The sequence below is a fragment of the Pyrus communis genome, chromosome 3 (genome assembly GCF_963583255.1).
Source record: "Pyrus communis chromosome 3, drPyrComm1.1, whole genome shotgun sequence".
NCBI classification, from domain to species: domain Eukaryota; kingdom Viridiplantae; phylum Streptophyta; class Magnoliopsida; order Rosales; family Rosaceae; genus Pyrus; species Pyrus communis.
Window position 1 is genome coordinate 2,748,840 of NC_084805.1, and position 24,740 is coordinate 2,773,579.

At 35.0% G+C, this 24,740-nt stretch overlaps 3 protein-coding genes across 8 annotated transcripts; 1 reads left to right on the top strand and 2 right to left on the bottom strand.

Annotated features, from left to right (window-relative positions):
- Nucleotides 1–684: 684 nt before the first annotated feature.
- LOC137729334 (probable choline kinase 1) lies at nt 685–5,327 on the top strand. 4 transcript variants are annotated; one of them, XM_068468257.1, is made up of 9 exons: nt 685–1,008; nt 1,430–1,520; nt 1,581–1,817; nt 2,672–2,793; nt 2,873–3,068; nt 3,756–3,873; nt 4,022–4,069; nt 4,378–4,478; nt 4,593–5,327. In XM_068468257.1, the coding sequence occupies exons 2-9, from the start codon at nt 1,464–1,466 to the stop codon at nt 4,701–4,703; spliced, it is 990 nt and encodes a 329-aa protein (XP_068324358.1). In that variant the 5' UTR covers nt 685–1,008; nt 1,430–1,463; the 3' UTR covers nt 4,704–5,327. The 4 variants fall into 4 exon arrangements, with proteins under 4 accessions (XP_068324358.1, XP_068324356.1, XP_068324359.1 ...); XM_068468258.1 differs by lacking the exon at nt 685–1,008 and adding an exon at nt 1,058–1,218; XM_068468255.1 differs by having other exon boundaries at nt 691–1,008; nt 1,430–1,817; nt 4,593–5,325.
- A 1,258-nt stretch (nt 5,328–6,585) lies between these two features.
- Nucleotides 6,586–10,040, bottom strand: LOC137728069 (uncharacterized). Its single transcript, XM_068466956.1, has 10 exons — nt 9,921–10,040; nt 9,780–9,841; nt 9,196–9,315; nt 8,964–9,063; nt 8,672–8,752; nt 8,385–8,434; nt 8,140–8,290; nt 7,997–8,053; nt 7,130–7,251; nt 6,586–7,029 (listed from the first exon to the last, which is right to left on the bottom strand). Exons 1-10 carry the CDS (start codon nt 9,933–9,935, stop codon nt 6,819–6,821), a joined length of 969 nt encoding a protein of 322 aa, XP_068323057.1. The 5' UTR covers nt 9,936–10,040; the 3' UTR covers nt 6,586–6,818.
- Nucleotides 10,041–11,498: 1,458 nt separating this feature from the next.
- Nucleotides 11,499–23,532, bottom strand: LOC137729863 (type IV inositol polyphosphate 5-phosphatase 3-like). 3 transcript variants are annotated; one of them, XM_068468912.1, is made up of 13 exons: nt 23,313–23,532; nt 19,745–19,806; nt 18,701–18,732; nt 18,380–18,491; nt 18,061–18,135; nt 17,541–17,613; nt 17,310–17,414; nt 16,124–16,988; nt 14,919–15,103; nt 14,278–14,386; nt 13,477–13,619; nt 12,351–12,585; nt 11,499–11,842 (listed from the first exon to the last, which is right to left on the bottom strand). In XM_068468912.1, exons 3-13 carry the CDS (start codon nt 18,728–18,730, stop codon nt 11,819–11,821), a joined length of 1,956 nt encoding a protein of 651 aa, XP_068325013.1. In that variant the 5' UTR covers nt 18,731–18,732; nt 19,745–19,806; nt 23,313–23,532; the 3' UTR covers nt 11,499–11,818. The 3 variants fall into 3 exon arrangements, with proteins under 3 accessions (XP_068325013.1, XP_068325015.1, XP_068325012.1); XM_068468914.1 differs by lacking the exon at nt 19,745–19,806; XM_068468911.1 differs by lacking the exon at nt 23,313–23,532 and having other exon boundaries at nt 19,745–19,823.
- Between the last annotated feature and the right edge of the window lie 1,208 nt (nt 23,533–24,740).

Below are 24,740 nucleotides of genomic sequence, written 5' to 3' on the forward strand. Positions count from 1 at the left end.
TTAATTAATTATTTTAATATTTTTAATGTCACGTGGTGCCCAGTCATTGTCCACATAAGCACCACGTTATCACTTAACAGGAGAATTAACACTTTAGGTATGACTCTAAGACGAAAAAAACTTGATGCACTAAATGTTGAAAACCACGAAATATAAGAATAGTAAACAGTCTTTTTCCCTAAAAAATATGATAAATATACTATATATATAATTAAAGATGTACGTTATTCACATTTCAACTCCGTCAAAAAAAAAAAATTGTGCATACTAAAGTTAATATTCTATTCTATTCTCTTTCTAACATATGAAAATATTCAAAACCAAAATCTACTAAATTACGTGGATGCCCTTTGCAGAGGAAAGAAGAGGTGCAGAAAAAACAAAAACTCTACAGTCTCTAGCGAAAGAGAAGTCCTCATTTGGCGAGCAATAACTGGGCCCCGCAGGCACCACATTTCCTTGTTGTTCTGTGCATAAATCAAAAAGTCTGTAACTTCGTTTTCTTTTGACACTAACTCCTTTGACCCAGTTAACAAGAAGAACGGAACCAACACACAAAGAGAAAGATAAAAAACAAAAGCATTCACCGCGTCCTACTCGTATTCAGAATTTAGAATCTGGTCAATCCGAGTTGGTTACTAATCAATTTCGGCTCAGAATCTGCAGCAAGATTCAGTCAATTTTACAGACCCAAAACACCCTTTGTATTTTCGTACTCTGCTTTTGCTTGCCACAGAAACAAAGAGAAAAGTCAGTTTTTGGACTTTTTATTCTAAAAAAAATATTATTTTCTCTGATCCCACAACCGCACCCTCATGGGATTCTGGGGTTTGTTCTTTTATTAATTTGTTTCCCTCTTTTGGGCCAAGGGGACTCTGTTCATTATTTCAAGCATTTTATCTATTCACATTTTGACTTTTCATTGATTGTTTACACATTGATATAAAAAGGATCTGCAGTCTGGCATATCAAACTAACCTGCATCTTTCTTGAACTCTTCTTCCTTAGGTGACTTCTTCTTTCTCAATCTCTTAATGCTTTTTTGTTTGTCTTTCGTTTGGGTTCTGTAAATTTCATATGTTTTTTGTTCTTTTAATCATTTGGGTTGTGTTATCTTCCAAGTGCTGAAGTTAATAGAGCATTTCAGTTAGATATTACCATTAAAGATTGCAGCTTTGAGCTTTTTTCTCCTTGAATTTTACTGTTCGTTTCATGTGGGTATGTTTCTTTGTTTCTTGCTGAACAATTTTTTAATTCCATCAGCTGTGATGACTAATCTTCTGAATTCATCGATTTCGATATGATTAGATTATAGCAATTAAGCTGTTGTAAACCCAATTAAGCACCTTGATTAGATTTCAGGAACAATATAGGATTAGGGTGCCAGAATTCGATAAGATAGAAGCTAATGGAACACTTTGATATGCAGGTGAACCTCTGTTTGAATTGATAATTGATACAAAATGGCCATCAAGACACTTGGTCTAGTTAAAGGTTGTCTTCCAGAGGAATTAAAGAAGGTACTTTTATCTGTAGCTTCTGAATGGGGGGATGTAGTGGATGATTTGAATGCCTTGCAGGTCACCCCATTGAAGGGGGCCATGACTAATGAGGTGTATCAAATAAGTTGGCCTACGAGGAACGGTGGTGACCTTTTCCGGAAAGTTTTGGTTCGGGTTTATGGTGAAGGAGTTGAAGTGTTTTTTAATCGGGAGGATGAAATTCAGACATTTGAGTGCATGTCCAAGCACGGCCAGGGGCCGCGTCTTCTTGGGCGATTTGCAGAGGGACGGGTTGAGGAGTTCATTCACGCTAGAGTATGTGAATTGCTATGTTTACCATTTCATATTATCATTTTTTTTTTTAGTACGCGTTACTTTAACTAAGTCTTTAACTAATGATGTCTTTGGAATACTTTCACTAAATCCTCTATAATTGTCACTACTTTTCCTTAGTTTAATGGTTAAAAGTTAGTGGCATGATGACATTATATTGTGGTTGTAAACAATAAAAAGAAGAATAAGGTCCAATCTGCTGCGCTTTAGGACTGAATTGACGGGATGGTCACTGTAATCTTGATCATTCTTTTAAAGTCGTACTTTAGATTTTGGTGTATGATAAGGGTATCTGATGTCTTATATTGTCGTGAAAGGAAGAAGCCGTTAATCGCTTCATGTCATTTTTTATTAGTCAATTTTTGATAAGATTGTGATACGACTAGAAAAGCCTAAACTCGTTACACCAGAAATCATAGACTATTGAAACCCTGACACGTATGCATAAGTTTTGAGTGTTATATTTACCGAACCATTTGGATAAAATTGAACAGCCTATTTGCAGAATCTTATAGTTAAGCGAAAAAAGTTTAAAGAACATGAGAGGCAATCAATCTTTAGGATCAAGATAGATGATAAAGATGTAATAGATTTTCTCCGGTTCTACCTTCCAATCACTGATTGTTTCAGCTGGACAACTTATGTATCATCTAATTTAAATTGGACTTAAATGATCTAACATAAAAAAGGACGGACTGATTTGCTTTGGGATTTTATCCTCTATCATACCAAAATTGAACAAAGGCATGTTTGAGGTTCAGTGTAATCTCTTCATATAACCTGTTGCAGAAGATTTTTTATCATATCCATACGCTATTGTGTTTTTCAATTCTCAGACGCTATCAGCTGCTGACCTTCGTGATCCCGAAATATCTGCTATTATAGCAGCTAAGCTGAGAGAGTTCCACAATTTGGATATGCCTGGTCCAAGAAATGTAGTCCTTTGGGATAGAATGAGGTAATTTTATATTTTGAAATGTTAAAGCTTCCCTTCTGAGTATTCATGAATTTTTATGCAGTTTACGTATTTTCCCCAGGAACTGGCTCAATGAGGCAAAAAACTTGTGTTCGATAAAAGACATACAGGAATTCGGCTTGGATACTTTGGAAGAGGAAATTAGTATGTTAGAGAAAGAACTGTCACAGGACTATCAAGAAATTGGGTTCTGTCACAATGACCTGCAGTACGGCAACATAATGATGGATGAAGAGACCAGATTAATCACTATAATTGTGAGTTCTTTACTTGGTTTCAACGAAACCATTTCATTGTCATTAACTGTTTCGTTGGTTTTAAAAATGTTGCACTTTCTTTACTACTTTTCTTTCCTTCCACGCGATTCCACTTGTGACCTAGGATTGTTACTGAAGTTGAACACTTCAGTTTCTACAAACTGAATTTAATTATTTTGACATGGACAGTAGATAAGTTTTTCTTACTAACTTAACGGTGTCAACTTCTTGAGTAGTAGAAAACATTTTCTTAGTTAATAGTGTCAACTTGTTGAGTAGTAGAAAACATAGTCCAAGTCTATTTTAACAATAAATCCATCATTTTTCGATTTGAATCATGATGTCGATGCAATCAAGAAAATGCGTTCTTACTAGTTTTGGCCTGTTTAAGGAATGAGGGGTACGCGGATTTGGGATGATAACTAAGTAAATGACAGAGTTCTAAGCAGTAGTATTTCTGAATGTAACTCATGAAGCAATCGCTGAGAGTCAATTTTCTTGGCATTTCTTGCTTGCATGTAGAAGTTTATGCAAATTGTCTAGCATCACATTCAAAGTATATTCACCGAGCATGATTCAAATTATCAGTCGTTGGATTTCCGGTTATATTCTTGCTAAAAATGTACATAAAGCAACGTTATAAACATGTGTTGCAATGGTTATATTATGATTTTGTTATGTTTCCAGGATTATGAATATGCCAGTTACAATCCTGTCGCTTATGACCTTGCAAATCATTTCTGTGAAATGGTAGCAAACTACCACTCTGAGACACCTCACGTTTTGGACTACAGGAATTATCCAGGTAACTGTTAATTTGTTTGTGATTTGTCCTTCAGTGCATTTTCTCCTGCTTTAACCTTGAGAATTCAATCAAGTTGAAAACATGGAAATAATCATTTGGTATTTTTCATTCATTACAAATTATATATTTTGGTTTTCTCGAGAATCAGGTCTGGAGGAGCGCCAGAGATTTGTCCGTGCGTATCTGAGCTCTGCAGGTTAGCTTATTCATTTTCTGATTCCTCTGTTGATTTTGTGATATACATGTATCTGGGTAAACGGATATTGGTTGTTCCTACATTTAACTGTTTAAACGTACAAAGCTCGTTGGTTGTCAAGCTTTGTGTAAGGAAGATTTCTGCAAGATCTGGGCGTGGTTATTGGTTTGTGTGCATGTTACTGCTCAGATTGTTCATGTTTGACGTTTAGCATTATTGACCGAAAAATAATTGAGCAAAGTTTGCTCATGTTTAATTTGAAAGCGTTGGTGATTCTCAACACACTTCGTCTCCAATATTCCTTATAGGTTGCGAACCCAGTGATGCTGAGGTGGAGCAGCTAGTTGAAATAACAGAGAAGTACACTTTGGCCAACCATCTCTTTTGGGGCTTATGGGGAATAATTTCGGTAAATCATTTCTACTTTTCCTTACACTGTTATTCGCAGTAGCTTGCGCGTGTTTGTGTGAGTTGACTGCCTCTTTGTGTTTATAACATATTTACGTTTTCTGCTGGTTTCCAGGGTCATGTGAACAAAATTGATTTTGACTACACGGAGTATGCGAGGCAGAGGTTTCAGCAGTACTGGTTGAGGAAGCCGGCATTGTTGGGTTCTTCAGGTGATTCCCTGTAATTACACAACCAACAAGGATTTTATAGTATGCTGAAGACCATCTCCTTCGTGCTTAGTGATGTTACTTCATAAATATTATCGTAAGTGTGAAATAGTTATACAAATAAAGACGTGTGAGAGTTTTGTACCAAAAACAGAAAAGAAAAGGTGTGTGAGAAATAAATATGAAATGTAGCTGTAAATGGCATTGACGACTGACAGTTTCTTCTTCGTTTGTTAAGTTCTTGTACAAGTACTTATTAACTAAGAGTTGTTTGAGTGCCCTTATGAGCTTTATTGTGTATAGTACCGGAGTGTTCTATGCCAACTCATTCTGTCGTCGATTCTCGACCCTTTTCGAACTGAGTGGAAACTAACTAAACATATGTTCTTATGAAGATGCCATTCACTAAAACTTAAGCCATCTTCGGAAAGTTTCGGAAAGTTTTAAGTGGTTTCGTACTTGCTTGTTTTTCTGCAGTGTTGTTGTCATGGACCTTCTTCTGTTCAATCTGATTGTTTTCCTTTCTTTGATGTACATGTTAATAATTGAAACATTGCAAAACGTCGGGTTCGAAATTTGGTGCGTAGCTACAATACTCCGGCCTTCAAAGCTCAACCTAACACGTTACGAGTTCAAATTTTCATCTCTTTTTAGTGTAGTTTAGAGTAGAACTAGTCTTTCATAGTAGCCCAAAAAAAATGAATATGATACTAATATATTGAACTCATATAGGAATTACTCTTACAGTTGGTCATAAATTTGACTATGATACTAATATATAAAACTCATATGTACTCATGACTGTGGTATCAACATATTAAACTCACATTAATGTAGCAATAGTATTATAGATATTAAACTCAAGTTACTGATTTCTATATACAGTTATTATGCTCACTCAAACTACGCCTTTTAGATCTAATCTATTATTGCTTTGAAGATTAACATTTGGTTTGCTTTAACTTGTCTGGATGTCAGTTCAAGTGTTGATACTTATTCCTTGTCGCCCCTTGATGGGAACTCAACTCAGGGTGGGGAAGGTTTGGTGTGATAGCACTAAAAGGTCTTTATTAGCATGTGGTGACTAATGCTCTGTACAATTATTGAGACACAAAACCCCACAAGAATTGAAGCAAATTACGTAACCTTAATTAAAATAAGAGAAATTTAATTGAGTAGGAGTTGAAATTAGTAGTTGGAATCATATTCTTATTAAAATTGTTTACTTAATAATGAAACTGAGTTCATATAAATTGTTTATTAGTTTATTTGAATTGGAATAGAAATGAATGATGATTACTAAAATACCCTTATTCTAAATAGCATATTTATATGCTAATTAATTGGATAACTTCAAATTAATGTCATTAATAATATTATTTGGAACATAATAAAACCTTAATAGTAATTACCCTATAAGCATTAATTATTTGTTATTTTCCTAATCCCTATGTTTATTAAAGAAACACAACACAGCAAAAGGTCCTTTTGCTAGCAGTGGATAGTGGTGGCCGGCAAAACTGAAATTATAGTAAATATCTAAGGCCATAACGGATAAGAACAATTAATTCTGATTCTTCTATATCTCAAAAATTGAATTACCACCTCCAATTAAGTAGTCAAATTCCTTCAAAATGAAAATTTGAAATCCTTATTTTGCATGGGTCCCACCTTTCTTTTTATTCACTCCAGTTTAGTAAACAAAGATAGATTTCGTGATCAGAATCCAATTCCGTATTTTGATTCCGATCGTAGGTTTGTAAACAGGCCATCAATATATTTAATCACAAGGAAAAATTATGTCGAATTTAAATTCAGAGAAAATTGAATTTCAAGGACTACAATCATATATTCAGTATATTTAATCAGAATTCAGAATATAAATTCTGCAACTCTACATAAACAAAAATCAGAAATATACATAAATACAACCTTTTACAAATCTTCAATAAAAGTACAGTTTTTCACTAAACAAACAATAACGGTGCACCAAAGGGACACTAAAACGTGTTTTATGCCTGTATAAAGCTCCATATGCAAGGCAAAGTCTGATCCTTTCCATCCCTTTGTTAATAAATTTACCCATAAAAGTTTCCAGCAAGACTTCACAGTATGTGTTTTTCGAATTAAACTTATGCGGAGGTCCTAGATAAGCTACTTAGAGTGTCATAAATGGAGTCGATTTCAGTATGAGACCGGCTTGTTGCTGCAAACAAAAGGTGTTTAGGTGCTTCTGCTCTATCGAAATAAAATGCTCCCGATACAAGTTTTTCTTTAGGCTGTAAAGCCAACCAAATTACGGTGTCTGCACCTTGCTCGTTCGTTCTAAGCTTTCCCGATAGACTAAAACAAATTTAGAAGAAAAATGGAAGATTAGATATAAAGCAGAAGAAAATCGATCGCAGATACAAATAAGAGATGGAAAATGTTAAAGATTACGTACGCTTTAGAGAAACTTGGCAAACTCTTGGCAACCCCCGGTGTCTCAGCCCAACCTGGGTGCATTGAGTAGAATCCAATCCCCTTGTTTTTGTTTATATCAGCCCATTTCTCTGTTAACGCCACCTGAATAAGAACAATGTTAGCTCCAGAAATAGCTGAAAAAGTTCTTACTTGAAGTGACGAACAGCTCGCATCCACACATATAAGCTTTTGTTAATTAAGCATTTATACTTATCTGGGAACCTAGTAGTGTACCTCTTAAGCCCAAATATCATATCCCAGGGATAAAAAAAAAAAAAAAAAAGGAAAGGCAGTTGTTTCCTTTCCCTTTCTTTTATCATTTGCTGAGTAAAAGTACTTCGTAATTGTAGATTATATACAAACATAATCAATACTATCATCTGGTATTTCTTAGTGTTAACAACATTCCATGATAGTGTCAACTGTGAATCTACCAAATTACTAGCACTGAAACTTCTTAGGAGAAACCAGAAGGAATGTCGGTAAATTTCCTCAACTTAAGACGTAACTACCAAATCCAAACGAAATCACTGCTACCAAAACCAAGAACTACCATTTGTTATATCAACTCCGTCTAATATGTTGGAAGAGAACTCAAGGCTTAGGTTCAGAGCACACTGCATTCTGATTCATGTTATGTGGCATATGTATCAGAAATTTTTGTGCAAAAAGAAGTTTTAAGAACTTGCTCGGTTGAATGCATTAGTTTTCCTCCGCTTAAATTCAGTAGAAATAATCGAATCACAGTATTCAGATCATCCTTCTTGGCATCTTCTGAAACATATCATAAAGAGGATAAAAAATCACTAAAATAATGTAAATATATTATCTCTTAAAGGGATCAAACCTGAACTCTCTTGTTTCGACCATATTGTTCCACGCCATTAAAGTTCCCATCACTAAACTGCATTAGACATATATTTTGGAACTTGATGAGCATTGGACAAATTGAGTGTAACGTTACAAACAGAATGTCATAGAAGCAATTACCTGTAAATCCTTGGTCAATGGTGTAGTGTACATTCCACCAGAGGAAACAGTAATAACCCGGGCATCAGGTGTAGCTTTCTCCAGCAATGGCAACATCAATTCCGTCATGGCATAGGTGCCTAATACATTCACAGCAAAGTTCAACTCAAACCTGGCATTTGAAAGAAAAAGACTTAAAATTTTATCTAGAGAAAAAGGATAGAATATCTAAACAAAACTGTGTACAGAGGTAATCGAGAACACACCCCTCTGATGTGGTAACTCTATTATGCTCAAGCAAACCAGCATTGTTCACCTAAAGGCAGCAGGATATTTCTCAAAATCAAACAGACAGTGACATGACAAGAAAGCCACCAAATTGCAAACAAATTTGATTCGTTTTAAATTAATTCACAATGCCAGAAATCAGACAAAAACTTCAACAGATGATAACAAAATAATATATATATATATATACTGGTTTAAAATTAACAAGATCCCAGCACATTTAACTGCAATATTAGGTTCCTAGAATATCAGAATGGATATTTACCAATACGTGAACTGGCATGTTCTTTGTGGAAAACTTGGACGCAAATGACTTGATATCACTAACAGATGATAGATCACAGACCTGCAAATTAAAACCATATTAAAACATTTACAATCAAAACAAGACATTCATAAAGATCACAAAGATCATTACTCAGTGAACTAGTATATAATTTGATAACGTATAACAATAACCGCCTGGGATGTAACATTGGGTCATTGACCACTAAAATACGTGAAAGGAACCCATGTAAATAAATAAAACAATAAAAAAAAAAAAGGATGCCATATACCTCCAAATGAACATTTTGGTTTCCTGTGTCAGTTTGGATTTTAGACTGTGCAGCTTCACCCCTCTCCTTATTCCGACAAACCATATAGACAGTTGCGCCGCTGAAAAATCATAAGACAATAAACAAACGAAAATTAAAGGGGAAAAAAAAAAAAACAATAGCAACTACGTTTCTAGCAACTGAAGTTAAGTCTCAAATAACAACTAGCCCACAAATAAAGCAAGAAAAGCACCGTGATGCAAGTCCCTCGGCAGTTGCATAACCAATGCCTGAATTAGCTCCTGTTACAATGCAATTTTTCCCTTCTATCCGTGCTTGCATATCCTCTGACTGGAATTTCTTTGAATGTTCTCTGCAAGGATTTTACATCAATTAAAACAAGTAAAAAAGCGCAACGAGACTTCTTCCATAAACTTTATTCTTGTGAACACAACAGCAACATTTCGGAAGGAAGAAATAGGACAGATAACGGATTTAACAAACGCATCGTTCTATCATACAGATACACAGAGTATTTGAACCTCACATTATCGATCCGGTTCCTTAAGATTTCTAGAAAATAAAAAAATTCAAATTTATGCACTTCAAAAAAGCCATTGTTGGGATGATTAAGTTCTTCAACAAATTTCCAAAACCCCAAAATTTATATCATGAAAAGAAGAGGTGAATGAAATTAGGCATCCACCATGGGAAAAGTCATATGCTTTGCTTCCTATCAGTTGAAGAGTATATCTTTCTGAATACATAAATACAGCATTTACTTGCAACATTATGATTTATGATCCCAATTGAAAATTACAGGGATTGGAAGATTACATGAAACCAGACTTGGTGAAATTCAGGTACCCATAAACTCCAAAAGCTGTTTGTCTCCATGCCTGTAAAATACAGATAAATAAAATTATAGGCTTATGAAGTCAAGAGAAAGAACAAGAGATCAAGGGAGGGAGGGAGTACCTTGAGAAGAAACATTGCAAGAGCTTCAATGGATAAGTGAATTTCAAGTCTGACACTTAGATTCGTGGAGTCTCCCTCTCCAACTCTTCCATGCCTTTTTATCGTTTTTTAACATTTCGGTCAAATGATGCTGCCAATGCGGGTATAGCCGTCTACTAATTAAAGTCACAGTTAATGGTTTTTCCTTATGCCACGTAGCGGCAAATAGATTATCACTTAATTGACAAACACGTTCCACGATGGAACAATAAAATGATTATCACTTAATTTAACGGTTATATAGTTGCGGATTTGAGTAGTGTTTGGTAGATATGATACTTGAACGAATACTTAAAAGATAAATGGTTAAATCATTAAAATACATTATGAAGTAGACCTTAAAAAATGTGAATTAGTAGTAACATTTGTCAATGTCACGATGTACTAGAAAAACTAATTAGGTGGTGTTAAGGTATTAAACGGGTTAAAGTTTAACCCCAAAGCTAGTTAACAATGAGAATGACCCAACCTATTAGTCTTTGCAAGGGTTTCTTAACACTTGGATGTGAAATGATTTTTCACATCTTTACACGCTCTGTCACATGTGATAAACTTGTTTATAAATAATCTAAATAAGTCTCATGAAGTACGTATAATAATCATACAGTTGGGCTTTATATATAGGTAAATCGGCAGATATGAAAGTTGAGGTTCTTGCCCAAAATCAATTTACAATGAGAGAAGTGGCTTACACATCCAACTGTGACACGTGCATATCATATTCACACACCCAAAATAAATTCAGCCAACACATTCAAATGAGTAAGTGCTCATTGTTGCTCAAGTGACACTTAGATCAGTCAGTAGTACCATTAAACGTTTAATCCCAAGACGATCCATTTATTAAATTAGTAAGGAATTTCAAATTTGAATACAAACCCATTTATTAAATGAATAATAACTCAACACGTGTAATGCGTATCGGAATGAAATAGGATGAATTTTTATTTAGTGTAAACTACTAACCCATTTAAGATTTATTTTTATTTTAGTCACCCGCTAATCAAGAAATGCATGATTATTCATTTTTGAATTTTATATCACGAGTGAAAAATAAATAAATGTACTTTTAATATTTTAATCTCGATACTTGCTATTAAGCCCAAAAAAAAATAAACGAAAACCGTGAATTCATAGTCACCGAGTAACAACCAGACCTAAAATAGTCCCTACATAATTGTTAGTTCAGTTTCATATCTTGAATATATTTTGAGGATTTCTATGAGCTCGTTTGGATATGCTTTTAAAATTACCAAACGCTTTTAGAAAAAAAATGTTTTTTGATTCCAAAAGCACTTAAAGTGCTTTCTGGAAGAAGCACAAGTTATGTATTTCTTTCAGGAAACACTTTACATGTTTTTCCAAAATTTACTTGCATTTTTACTAAAAATTGGTTTCAAAAACATTTTCATCAAAAACGTTTTTAATCATTTCAAAAGTACATCCAAACGAGCTCTATATTTCCATGAGTAGTATGAGTGGCGATTCACCATTTTCATTTTGTGAGCCACTTGAGGAATGGAAAGAATATAAAAGGAGTAAACGATGCAATCAACTTTTTATTTTTACTATTGGAAATTGAAACTTTGTACTAAGATATATAATCTCTATATACACACGCATTGATGATACACATGTATAAAAATACAACCTCACTGTACAAACTATATTCTCTATGACTCGTCTCGACTCCGACTCCGTTCCGTCTCGACTCTGACTCAACTAATATGCTCTCAGACCAATGCGCAAAATCCCCTATGACATACACACTCCAACTTCAAATGACTGTTCGTTGTAAATGTAAATGTAAAACATTTCACGAGTTTTACGTACTCCCAACTACCACATTTCCGCATCCGTTAACGCTCCCAATCGGAAATATCCTGCATCAGGAAGCATGTTTAGCAAGTAGGAATGGCATCACAAATGATTTAAGGTAAACATAAAACAAAACCGTATTACAAGACGACTTGTGGGGAAGCCGCAAGGACAATTGACCATTTGGGTAATCAATTGAATTTTGGGGCCGAAAAAAGGAGGTATTTTTAGAATGTAGTATGTACACATCACGTATTTTAACTTGGGAGTCAGCGACATAAACAAAATGATAGTTGTCCCTCGATCTCGTACACAAAGTGGCAATGAGGATTTTCTTAGCAGTAGAGATACCAAAGTAGACACAAGGCACGGAGCCAAAAACTTCAAGAATGTAACTTGGATCATTTCCAATTGAGAAAACACATCTATCAACAGCAAGCAAGGAAAAAGTCCGTTGCCGGAACTAGGTAGGGTGACAGATTAAACCTATGCCATTAACTTTCCCTAATAACAGTAGAATTCAAAAATTCAGGCAAGATATTAATCAAATCAAATGCCTAGGAAAGTACTCACCTGTCCCAATTTTAAGCAGTTCTCTCCAAAATCAATACCCACGTCCATTACAGCGTCCTCATTTTCAATCTCGGCATCAGTGAACGTGAGGGCCCGTTGTAGCTTCCTGGGAGAAAACACTTCAACCTCAACTGCATATGTGGCAGTCACTGGCCGATGATCAGAAAGTTTAATTTCAGCCCTTCTATAACTCAGTAACCTCATTCCTCGTCCATACGAAAGAATACGGTCACACCTGAGAAATACAGTCACACTATGGTCAAGTCTGTTCAAGTAACCGATAAAAAAAGATAAAAATAGAAGAAAGTACACCTTATATTGCAAAGAACATGAAAAAATAATTCAAACACTTATTAAGATTCGAAACAAAATAGAATTCATGAAGAGGATATGAAACTTCAACCCAACTTTCATGGGTAATGAAATAAGTAATAATTTCAATATTAAAATGAGCTCTACAGAACTATCAGAATCCATGTGAGACCTCGCATTTACTCATTATATACGTTTAGATTTTAAGAAACAAGCTATTCAACACGAAACCTACCACCCATAGGTCAAAATCTTAGAACAAACCAAAACTTTGAAGATCTTTACCTATTACCCTAGCAATAAAACAAATTAGTATAATACCAAAGCACCATTTACAGGGAAAATCCACATAAGGTGTTACACGCTGGTTATGGGGTAAGTACAAATATAAAAGATACATAATCCATTTCTCAATCTCCATACATAATTAAGGGCGTTCAACGTCGAAATTTGTCTTCTGTAGTTGTAATAGATTACCCTTTTTTTGGCAGTCATCAAAGCTTATGAATGTCGAACGTCATTAAACTTCTTTAAAGATACTAAAGATACTATGAAACTTCTTTAATATAAATAGCCATAGGACACAAATGTCGAATGTCATTTCACTCTCTTTGGTTGACAAAGAAGGTTCCTTAAATATAGTATAAATTATAACACCTATATTACGATTAGTGGAGAATCATACCAAAAAAATCAAAATCAGCCTTAACAAGAGTGGTTGACACGTCTTGTGCAAAGCAGTCGTCGAAACAAAACAAGTAAAAAAGTACGCCGCCAAATAAAAATGCAGAAACAGAGATGAACAGAGGCCTACCATGCTGGAGTGCGCCTCCCAGTCTTTACATCCTCCCCGCAGTACTTCTCTGAATTGGTCTCATACTTATACGTCGGTGGAAAATTTAGAACACCCTCTGACCATCCATCAAATGCACGGCCTTTTTTAAATTGTTTTGCAAGCTGTCAAGATAAACATACTGTGCTTAATAGCCAAGTTTGGAATCCCGCTTAACTTCACTGAAAGTCTAAAGTTCAATCAACTACTCAAAAATTTCAGTGGATCAATCTCAAAAATGTCCCATCCCCAATTTGCAGTCAAGTGATTAGAATTTATTTAAAGCAGATATTCTGTACATTAAAGCACACAATTCTTTTAATGGAACAAATGAACCATCATTCATACACATTTGGGTTATATGATTTAAGACACTCAACTTATTGGCTTCAGATTTTCAATCTCCATAATTCTAAAAATTTACAGGTGCAGACTAACTTAAGATAGTCTCTCTTGTTACACCTTGCATCTTACAAAATCTATAATCTAAATACATTATTTAAAAGAACCAACATTTATATATTTATGTGTCATCTAAGAGGCCCAACTTCCTCTGTTGGCTCAACCTCTCATTGTCATAAAGATTGACCTAGAATCGGTAAGCATGAATTAGCGAGCTACAAAAGTGGGATACAAACATCGGTTCAAATCCTTAGTAAATCAAATGGAAGTTCAATATAGTCAGGGACAAGAACACAGATGCATAGAGTGGAACTAGATAGACATAAATAAAAAAATAATTTCAGAGAAGCAAACTGTCCTAAGAAAATTAAAAAGACATACCTGGTCTTTCTCAGCCAACTTCGACCACTCCTTTTTGGAGATAAAGTCTCGTGTTTTCTCATATGACAAGTTAAGACGATAATTTAGATCACCCAACCAGATTATTCTTCTGTAGGAAAAGGAAATACTTTCACTGTTATTAAAACACTGTAAATTGAAGTCATAATATAGTAGAAGGTGAAACTAATTTTTCACATCCGTTAAAAGTAGAATGTGGATTAGCCAAGATTAGCAACTTCCTATATCAGATTGATACATAACTTACACAGTTAATAATTTTCCTGACATGAGATGGTAGGATATAGGAAAACCTCTAGTTGGAGACTATTACATCAAATAATGTTACTGTTATAACTGAATAAAAAGTGACCAGAGAATAGTCAATATCATGCAACTATCTTTCATTACGATTTCCAAAATTTCCTACACCATAATTATTCAAAGTCAATGTTGTGCAAAGCGCAAACATTTCTCTCTTTACAAGTATAATAATTTCTGCAGCATAATTTAATGATTCATGAGATAATTTCATCCAGAAAAGATTTCAATTAAGATGATGAAAAAAGAAAAACAAATACGAAAAGATATTCTCTCCGAAGATTCGAAGAAAGCATATTGTAATTTAGCTGCAGTGTACTTACTCATGGTCATAGATAGTTTTGGGAAACCCCACACCAGGAAACGAATGAAACTGAGTTCTCCGATGTATTTCATTCACATCAGCATTTCTTTTTATTTCATCTGCCTCTTTCTCCCCTGCTGTCAGGTGTGTGCACACAAAACAAAAAAGCGTCTGATACACAGACATGCTGACAGATATAGATCCCTGAAAAAATGAAAAACTGCCTAAGAATAAAATAAACGATAAGAAAACAAATCCAACAATTATTAAATTTACTTCATAAGGTCACCTTCTAATGTAGAATATGAAGGCATTGGATTATTTTCAAAAATTTCTACTACTTTCTTCCTTATTTGAGCAAATCAACGAGCAGGTATATGATGAAAAGAAGTTTACGATATAGCCATAGAACAAGGGTGGTGGAGATACTGGGAGCATTCGAACAGCAGGAATACGAGGAGAGATACAATAAATAATGAAGGTATACTATAAATTCTAAGACAAAGGTTGCAACAGTACAAATTAATGGGAGAGAGAGTTGTTTGAATTAGTTTTGATCACATGTAATATGAAGTCATCTGTTAGAAAAGTGTATTGCTTCAACGAGCAAAGAAAATTTTCAAAGAAGGAAAATATAATAGAGATGGAGTAAAGAGATCTTGAAGGACCTACAAAAATGGACCCTTCAATAGAGCCTCAAAATTAGATGAGTTGGAAATTTCAACGCGTATGAACACTGAAAGGATCGTCCAGTGAAGTGGCAAAAAAGTGTTGCAGCGACACCAGAATATGGGCAAGCCTTATCATGGAAGCAACAAACATCTTAAACGTTAAACCTTAGTAGACCTAGTAATGATTAATCAACAGAAAATGCGCATTTGATTTCCAAGTTAGATAAACGGATCCACTCTATTGCTCATCCATAGCTGAACAATATAGACAGACATCAATAGTATATTACAGGGGGAAGCAAAGTGAGCAAACTATAAAATTGCTCTAATGTTTACCAATTGCTTGTACAAGTTATCAGCTATGTGTAAAAATGTGTCATAAGATCCGTTCACAAGATTATGTTAGCAGAAAGAAAGAAATTGTTAAGACTATCGTATAGTTACTGACAAAGACAAGAAGCATATACGTTAGTATACCACCAGTAACAACACTAAATGTGATGACAAAGAATTTACAAAAACGGAGATAGGAATTTATAGAAAAGAAACAAACCTTGTTACCAATGTATCCCATAACACCAACACCAACAGTAGACACTTTAACGTTCTGAATATGTTTACGCAAGCTCCTACGAACCCATACAGTTAGGAAAATCCCAACCATCTGTTTGCTTACAATCCTTACATACGATGACCTTCTTTTTCGTTTCATGAGAGATTCAAGATCAACCTCTGCAAGCAATGCTATTTCTGATGGCATGTCATTCACAGCTGACTTGAAAGAATTGTATGTTCTGAAAGATTTTGAGGATTTGAAAGACTTCATTGTTCGAAAGGAATTCTGTCTTCCTAGTGACTTCTGAGATAGCAAGTTTAATGGAGGCTCCGGCCAGCTCAAACCAATCCTTTCAGATCCACTAAGCATTCTGGTTAACTTGCCATTAAATTGGACTCCAGAAGTTGCTTCATCATCTAATGAACAATCATCTGTCCGAAGGCAATATAACCTATCCAATCTCTTTGCAGAATAACTTTGCCTCTGTAAATCCTGTCCGGTTGCCATGCCTGGTTTACTATTATCTGTGAATTCTGGAACTTGAGCGCCAATATTCAGTACTTCATTTGTGACTGATATACCCTTGCTGTCACCAGAATTTATGGTTTCATCATCCAACGGATGGACTTCTTCCCCAATATCATCATCACTTTCAAGTAGGCTCTCCTCTTCAATATCAGGGACATCATCAGCTGGCTTAAACTTTGATGGAGATGGAGGATCACTAAAAGATTTAACCTTGCTCGTCGCAGGTCGAACTCTGTCCAGTGTTTCACGAATAATGTTTTCCCATTTAGTAATTGGGCGGCTATCTTCGGCGCCAAAGATATTCCCGGCATTCAATGGAACAATCTCCTGAAGACTGAAAACAAAAACAAAAAAGTTCACACTTCTAAGATTAACTCTTGACCACGAACAATAGATTCAGATAAAACAGATCAAAGTGGTGGGGGGTATTAAAGAGGACAGAAAGTTTCGATCGTACACAAAAAATAATAGCGGACATGAAGGACAAATATGATAAATACAAAATCAATATTTTCGGTAGCATTTGTTTATCTATATAATTATTGTATTTGCAGTAGCAGTATCGTTCACTTGATTAACAGATCCTGACCGAAACAGCATAAGATCCCTAAATGAAAAATCAGTGAATCAAAAAAATGGGAGGAGAAACGCTTACCCAATCACATAGAAATCAGCTGGCTCATTGACATCTAACCAACCATCAACGTCCAGGTCATCGGGTGGAATTTGTCCTCCAACATTCCATGTCGTAGCACATACTCTGGAAACACCAAAAGTAAGAAAGATAGGAAGTTAAATGGCTAGTCTAACAAACCACCACCTATTCAGTAATTGTAGTGAATTATATGGTCTACTTTAACGTCACAAAAAAACGATGGGCATCAACCTGAATTCCTTTGCGTTTATATACTGTGCCCTAAAAGTCTCTGACTTTCGTCTTCGTGCCCTTGGAAGATCGTCTACATAACCAGAAAGACAAGAACCAAAATACAGTCATGAAAATAATTAGCGAAAAACAGTATACTGTAACCAGGATATCCCATGGCACAAATAAAAAATATAAGGCACCAGAAACTCAAATCAGAAGATCGAACACTGGAAATGCATACGAGCTTTGAGACTAAACAATGTTACAAAATGTCCAAAAGACATTGATCAAACATCAGAATCATATTATTCACTTCCATCTTCGGTGCAAACCTTTAGGCTCAGAACAAAATAGTGAAATCTTATCTCAAACAGATGCTAAGAACCGTGTTTTGGGTCTTCAATAATCATCAAAAGGCGCAAAAAAAAAAAAAAAAAAAAAAAAAAAAAAAAAAAGATAAAAAGCGAAAAACTCGAGGACTGTGGAAAATTGATATTAAGTAGAACGGAGAATAGAATGTGGTTAAAGCATATATTACCAGTAGCATCATCACTCTCAGATTCATCTTCCTTGATGCCTGTAAACCTCAAATCTCTTGCCCGTTGATTAAACTCTGCAAAACCCATTTTACAGTCAGCCTAAAACCCCAAAAGGTGAAAACTAAAAACACAAAATTGAGCTCAAATTCCATAAGAAATACAGTAAAATTCCCATAATATTCAAAAAGACAATAATCATCATACAAAATATCCATTTTCCAGATTCCAATTGAAACACAAACGCATCATCAGAAAATATAAAAAATTTCTGTACTGGGTTGAAAGAGAAGAAGAAGAAGAAGAAGAAAGGATACCAACCTTGGGTGTCGGAGTCGGCGTCACAGTCGTCTTCGTCGGTGTCAGCGCTGTAATCGGACTCTTGGGCGGAGATGTTGAGCCACTTGCGCATGACGACTCTGGGCCAGAAGACCTGTACGCACGACCAATAATCCAAACAACACATAAGCTCAGCCCAACTCCTCTGCACATTCCTCTCATTTTTTCCCATAATTAACACCCAACTTAAAACAATACAAAACACAACGTTCCCTCTTCTCCTATTTAAATAACAATATAAATATATATATATATATATATATATATATACTGTATGTATCTATATTTGGTGAGAGAGAGTACCTGTTGTGGGTTCTTGGAGTGGGGCTTCATCTCTGGATGTGAATGCATGGTCGGAGACCATAACAATTAACAAGAAGAAGAAGAAGAAAAACAATGAAGTATTTAGGCTTGAAGGAATTTAAAATTGCTTAAAATTCTGTTTTTTTTAGTAAGCAGAATGTGAAAACAGAACAGATAATCGTAAATGAAGAACAAGACTAATCTAGTAATATATAAATTTGTGTTTGGTAATAATGGTGCGACGGTGGTTAACAGGTTAAGACGAGAGCAGTCTTGGTAGCAATGGTGGTTGGAGTAGTGGCAGTAGTGGCAATAGTGGTGACAATAGAGGTGTTAGCAGTAGTGGGATATAGGATGTGGCAATAGAAGGGAAGCGAGTAATGATGGAGAGAGTGGTTGCGGTGGTGGCGGCAGTGGTTACGATTGTTGCAGAGGATGGTTGTGTTAGCAATGGTTGTGTGGGATGGTTTTGAAAATGGTGGTTGAGAGATGGGGATCATGGCGGCGGAGATGGTGGACGCGGTGGTACCATGATGAGAATAATGGGGTGGAGAATTTGGTGATGGTAGTGGTGATCATGGTGGCGGAGGTGCAGGTGGTGGTCATGATAAGACGGTGGAGGTGGTGGTGGCCATAGTGGCGCGGTTAGTCAATGGCTGTGGAGAATATGGTAGTGGTGAAGATGGAGGCGGGAGGTGATGATGTCAAAAATGGTGGCGGTGGTGGTGAGGAGGATGATGATGGCGGTGGAGGTGGTTGTGCTGGGGTAATGATGATGGTAGCGGTGGCATAGCGATTTTTTTTTTTTCCTTAAAACTACAACTTGTGTTTTATAATGTATCTTTTATTTTTGATTATTTTAAAAATTGTTCTTGAAATGGAGAACAAACATCAATTTGATGTTCTACGAACTAAAACTAAATATTATTCTCCGCGTTTTTCGTTTTATGAGTTTGTGTTCTTAAAATAGTGTGCCGAACCCATTTTTCATTTATTTTTAATCTGCAAAACGAAAAAGTGTATTGCAATCGTTAACGAACTGACCTAAATTTCCACGATTGGACTTCCAAGTTTTTGTATTTGAAAGAATTACCAAGCACCGCGGCCTGCATTTGTCAACCATCTTTACTTAGAGTATGCATTCTATTCCTGAATGCCTAAATACTGAGGAATACAAATAATGATTACCATGCACTGCGGTCTGTATGTGTTAACATGTTCTATCTTGAAAGTGTAGCCAAACCTATATAATTACATGCACAACTGCTAACTAGATTCTAACTAATATTACGGTTTAGCAGTATTTTTTTTCAATTGTAAATAAGATGTATCATATCAGACTTTCTAATTAACCTGTCTTAGTTACTGATTGTGTTTTTCGCCACCTGTCACTAATGCCAATAACTAGTAATGTTATTTTGTGCAGTGAAACCATATCAGCACTAGACTTTAACAAGAACAAGAACAAAGTGGGATTGTGAGAGCAGAGAGACAGCAAATGGTCACATTTCATTCCACCCCAATTGGATGGCCATCCAAATCCAATATCCATTGGTTTCGTTGTGGCCTCTCCATTTGTCGGAATCTACTAATTTCTTGGTGTTTTGGTTTAGCATATTAAGCTGTGCACCATGATTTGACCCCAAAGAAACAAGAACGACTATTCTGGTGGCTAAGTCAGCCGTCAATTTCAATCCGCCTGGATTCCACAATGAAACGATGAAAATGAACACCTAAAACTGTGTTCAGTTTCGCTTCCTGATATTATTTATCTTAAAAACATATCGATGATTCGTGTGTTGATTGAAAGATTGAAAAAGATTTCCACAGAATCTTCATCGCTCAAACTTCTCCTGCATTTTGTCGTCAAGCAAATGGGGTCGCAACTGACTCACTACTTTTGGGTTGTACACTTTCATAGCTTAACTTTACTCTGATGTTTTTGTTTGAGGGTCTGCGTCACTTTTATTTCAATTTTTTTTGTGCGGGATTTGTGGTGGAGGGGGATGATCTAGTCCAACTCCTTGACTTCCTCCTCTTCTTTTAGGAGCAGAGCATTATTCTTATTCTGTAACTATTAGCCTAAAGATTTGGTTTGGGTTGGATTGGGGTTTTTTTTTTTTTTTTTTTTTTGGGGTGGGGGTGGGGGGTGTTGTATTTGGCCTTGGTTTGGTATTTGGCTTGGGTTGAATTTTGGTGTGGGGGGGGGGGGGGGGGGGGGGGGGGGGTGGTGGTGGTGGAGCGTCTTAAACATTTGTACAAGCAAGGCAGCACAACTACATTTTTGGACATACAGGCAGTTTCCTCGTCAGTTATTCATGTGGACAGGGACACCTACGGTCAAGCACAATGTACAAGAAGGTAAAAATCATCCGGCACTCTGCCAAAAGTAAAAGGGACCACATCATCTTATCCTCACAGAAAAAGTAAAAGGTGTGATTTTTCATGAGGTCCATAATCATGTGGTTAGAACTTAGACACCTCATACCAACTCTCCAAAATTATGTCACGTAACACATGCATGCTCGGTTATTCTAGACGAGCTACTTACAATAAATTTAGTATTGAATTCTTCATTAATATAGTTGAAATTTTGTATTTAATTGATTGCATAATCATTTAGTAATACGATATAAGAGTATTTTTTTAACTTATAAGTACGAGATTTTAAGATTTTTTTGTGTATGGCAATTTGATACTAAATTATTAGGACTAATCCAAGATCTATTTCAATCTAAACTCTTCATCTCTTAGTGTAGATATATATATATTTTTCTTGTTCAAATATAAATATTAGAATTAATATTTTTATAAAGAAAATCATTAATAATACCTAGTATAAGAATAGGCTCAAAAGAAAAAATAATTTATGTGTTTTATTTTATTAGTCAATTCGATCCATATGTTTTCAGTTTGGTCAAATTGATCACAGTGTTTAACTTCATTTGTCTAAGATTTGTTAAAGGCCTGTTAAAATTGATATGTGTTATGCACGTGAGAAGATAGAAATATAACTTCTTCTGTTTTTGTCAAAAACAGAAATATTATTTCACTATAAACCCATTAGAATCGACGCAAGATCAAATGATCGACGATGCCCATCTCTTGTGCAAGGCACGTGTCAATTTTAAGGGTCATTTAGCAGATTGTCTATAATTGACTAACAGAGGTAAAGACGGAAATCAATTTGGGCAAATTGAAAACAGATCAAAGATCCGAAGATTCAATGAAGCCTCCCTTGGAAAGGGCAACACAGCGACATGCTAAACCAGAATATAAGGCAACCAACTTGGAGTTGGAACTGCTCTGGTATTTTGGGGTTTTTAGTTTTTCTTCTCATATTCGGACCGCTCGAATTATGAAATGCAAAATCATTAACCGTGTTTAAATAAAAAAGACTTCAACTGAAGTGTTTTATATAAAATTTATAATTGTCCATTCTTATTCAAGCTCATTGAAAATGCAAATATAATTTTTTCACCCTATGTACATGACCCTTTTTGTCTCCCACCAACAGGGCAGATACTAATTATAAGCTTTTTTAACAAAAATAGTTGCCTACTGATACTGTTAATTACCAGCTGAGCATAATCTTTTTGGTACGTCTAGTTAATCACCCTGCACATTTTGGTGATTAAAAGACCACAAATAAAATGCACTGACTATATATATTGTACTATGAGAGTGGTCATGATCATGGTGACTCACAAGTGAACAAAGCAACACCCAGTGAATCATACTTTCTTTGTTACAGAAGGTACTGTGGCTATTGATGCAATTGCAGCTGGTTTTGCGGCGGGGGGCGGGGCGTGGGCGTTCCTTTAATCTTTTTTAATATGTTGAGTTTACAGTTCTTGCACGTTAATTTAGATGATGAATTCATGAGGGGTCGGAGTTTAATTTAGTTGGGATAATAATATATTAGGTCAAAACCTAGAAATACATCAAGGAAGATATCTATGTATAAATACTTCAATCTTTGTTAAAAATTAAAAAAAAAAAAAAAAAAATCACTATAATAAGTCGTCACACATTTACCAATTCTCACAAAATTGGGATGATCAGGCCGAGTAAAACATATTAAAAACAGAAACAAGAAACTTGATTATTTAAATTAAACAAATTTAAAAAAAAAAAAAAACTAAACTTTAAAATAAATATATTGTTGTATGGAAGCTAGAATTTTCCTTGCCCCCATTGATAATAAAACATTTTATTTGATTCACTTCAATTCTTTCTTATTTTGTTTCCTTCAATAAATAGAAGATTTTCAAAGTGCAGGAATTTTACTCAGCTATCAAAGATAAAAAATAAAATTAAGAGGAAGGAAGTGTAAATGTGTAAAAAGGAATATAAAAATGGCCTTCCTCTTCTATAAGGTCTGGAATTATATATAAGTCATTGGTTGATCTGGATTCGTGATCAACCAATTGCGGTGAGCGAGCTAGAAAACCTAAACCCTTCGTTAAGAAAAAAGTATATGCATAATATAGTTCACTAGCCATATATCTATATATGTATGGAAGTGGAAGTAAGTAACATGCATCTGAAACAGAAAGAAATGGGAGAGACAGAGACACAGAGAAGGAGATAAAAAATACAGACGACATACCTTTGGTTTTATAATATAAGTACTCTTTTTCTACTACTTCAGCTCTTCAGATGATGAGAGACTCTTCTCCCCGGCATCCACAAAAATGAAGACAACTCGGCTGTTGTTCTTTTGGTGGTATATAGGAGTGTAGGCTAGCTAAAGCTTCTCCTTTTATTTAAACTCAAAAGGAGTTCTTTCTCTGCAGATGCATAGACTGGCTTTTTCTCAGGTTGGTTGTGCTTCTTTAAGAGAGAGAGAGAGAGAGAGAGAGAGAGAGCGCTTTTTTTAACTATTGGCTGGTATAAAGTTGGAAGAAACAGCAGACGTCTCTTTCAAGTTTTCAACACACTAAAAAAAACACTTAAATTACTCTGGATTTTACCCAAAAAAAAAAAAATTACTCGTGGATTCCCGAAGCCAGACCGATCAATTAATTAGGCAATGTAAATTTGAAAAATTATTAAACCAAACACCAAAGTAATCGTAATTATGAAATATAGAAGCAAAATAATCTGTTGTCATATTAGCTTTCGATAAATATGATCAAGGCAATCGTGACACCTTAGCTCTGTGGTTCTCTTCTCTATAATGCCTGTATGTATTCTTTAACTAATGGTTTTCATTATCTTCTCTTTATTATATTAACAGCGGACAGGACACTCCAATCGTTGTAGTTTCGGTGCATTTTTTTATTACTAATGCAAGAAGTTCTTTTCTTATAAAATAAACATTGGTGGAGAAATGTAAATGACAACCAATGTCAAACATTTTTTTGTTCGAATTGTATAAACCAGCGCAAAATTATGAGTATTCTAATCAAATTATATAACGTGTAGTTGGTTTTATTAATATAGTCGAAAAATGAGTTATATTAATTATGTTATCGATTTGACGCAAGACGATATAACAAAAAATCAAACAATAATCCTTCGCTAGAAAACAACTAGTAAACCCTAGCCATTCGTTTGGATGGGGAAAATATACTTGGAGTTTAGACAAAATTCAGAATTTATAAATTAATTTGCACCAATTCCTTGTTTGGATTCATAAACATAAAAATTTATAATTTCTAAGTGAAAAAAAAAAAATTAAATAAACTTAAAATTGAGACCTTCAATTCTCAAATTTAAATTTTATATAAATAGTTGTCATTTTTAAATTTCCATGAGTGAGTATAAAAAAAAATCAACCATGAGAGACCATTATTGTCACTCCCACCACCACGTGTCATAGCCGCTACCAACAGCATCAACACCTACTACTGTCACCGCCGCCACCACCACCACTCAACATCCACTTGTATTATGACATGTGAGTATCCCTTGAATCAGAGACAGAGCCAATTATTGACTGCTCTGAGCTCTAACACATCCCAAATTTTGAAAGATTTGAATTTTTTTAATGTTAAAATAAGCATGTTATGGTCAAATTTTCACAAAACAATAT

Bases quoted from the DNA above. Each gene is read 5' to 3' on its own strand.
- LOC137729334 (XM_068468255.1), top strand. From the start codon at position 1,464: ATGGCCATCAAGACACTTGGTCTAGTTAAAGGTTGTCTTCCAGAGGAA. The intron at 1,818-2,671 runs GTATGTGAATTG...TTCAATTCTCAG, and splicing joins AGGAGTTCATTCACGCTAGA to ACGCTATCAGCTGCTGACCT. The intron at 3,069-3,755 runs GTGAGTTCTTTA...TTATGTTTCCAG, and splicing joins CCAGATTAATCACTATAATT to GATTATGAATATGCCAGTTA.
- LOC137728069 (XM_068466956.1), bottom strand. The intron at 9,316-9,779 runs GTAATCTTCCAA...AAATCCTTGCAG, and splicing joins TTCACCAAGTCTGGTTTCAT to AGAACATTCAAAGAAATTCC. The intron at 8,435-8,671 runs GTAAATATCCAT...TGCTGCCTTTAG, and splicing joins ACATGCCAGTTCACGTATTG to GTGAACAATGCTGGTTTGCT.
- LOC137729863 (XM_068468911.1), bottom strand. From the start codon at position 19,823: ATGGTTGACAAATGCAGGCCGCGGTGCTTGGTAATTCTTTCAAATACA. The intron at 18,492-18,700 runs GTACTCTCTCTC...TCGTGCGTACAG, and splicing joins ACTCCAAGAACCCACAACAG to GTCTTCTGGCCCAGAGTCGT. The intron at 13,620-14,277 runs GTATGTCTTTTT...TTATCTTGACAG, and splicing joins AGTTGGCTGAGAAAGACCAG to CTTGCAAAACAATTTAAAAA.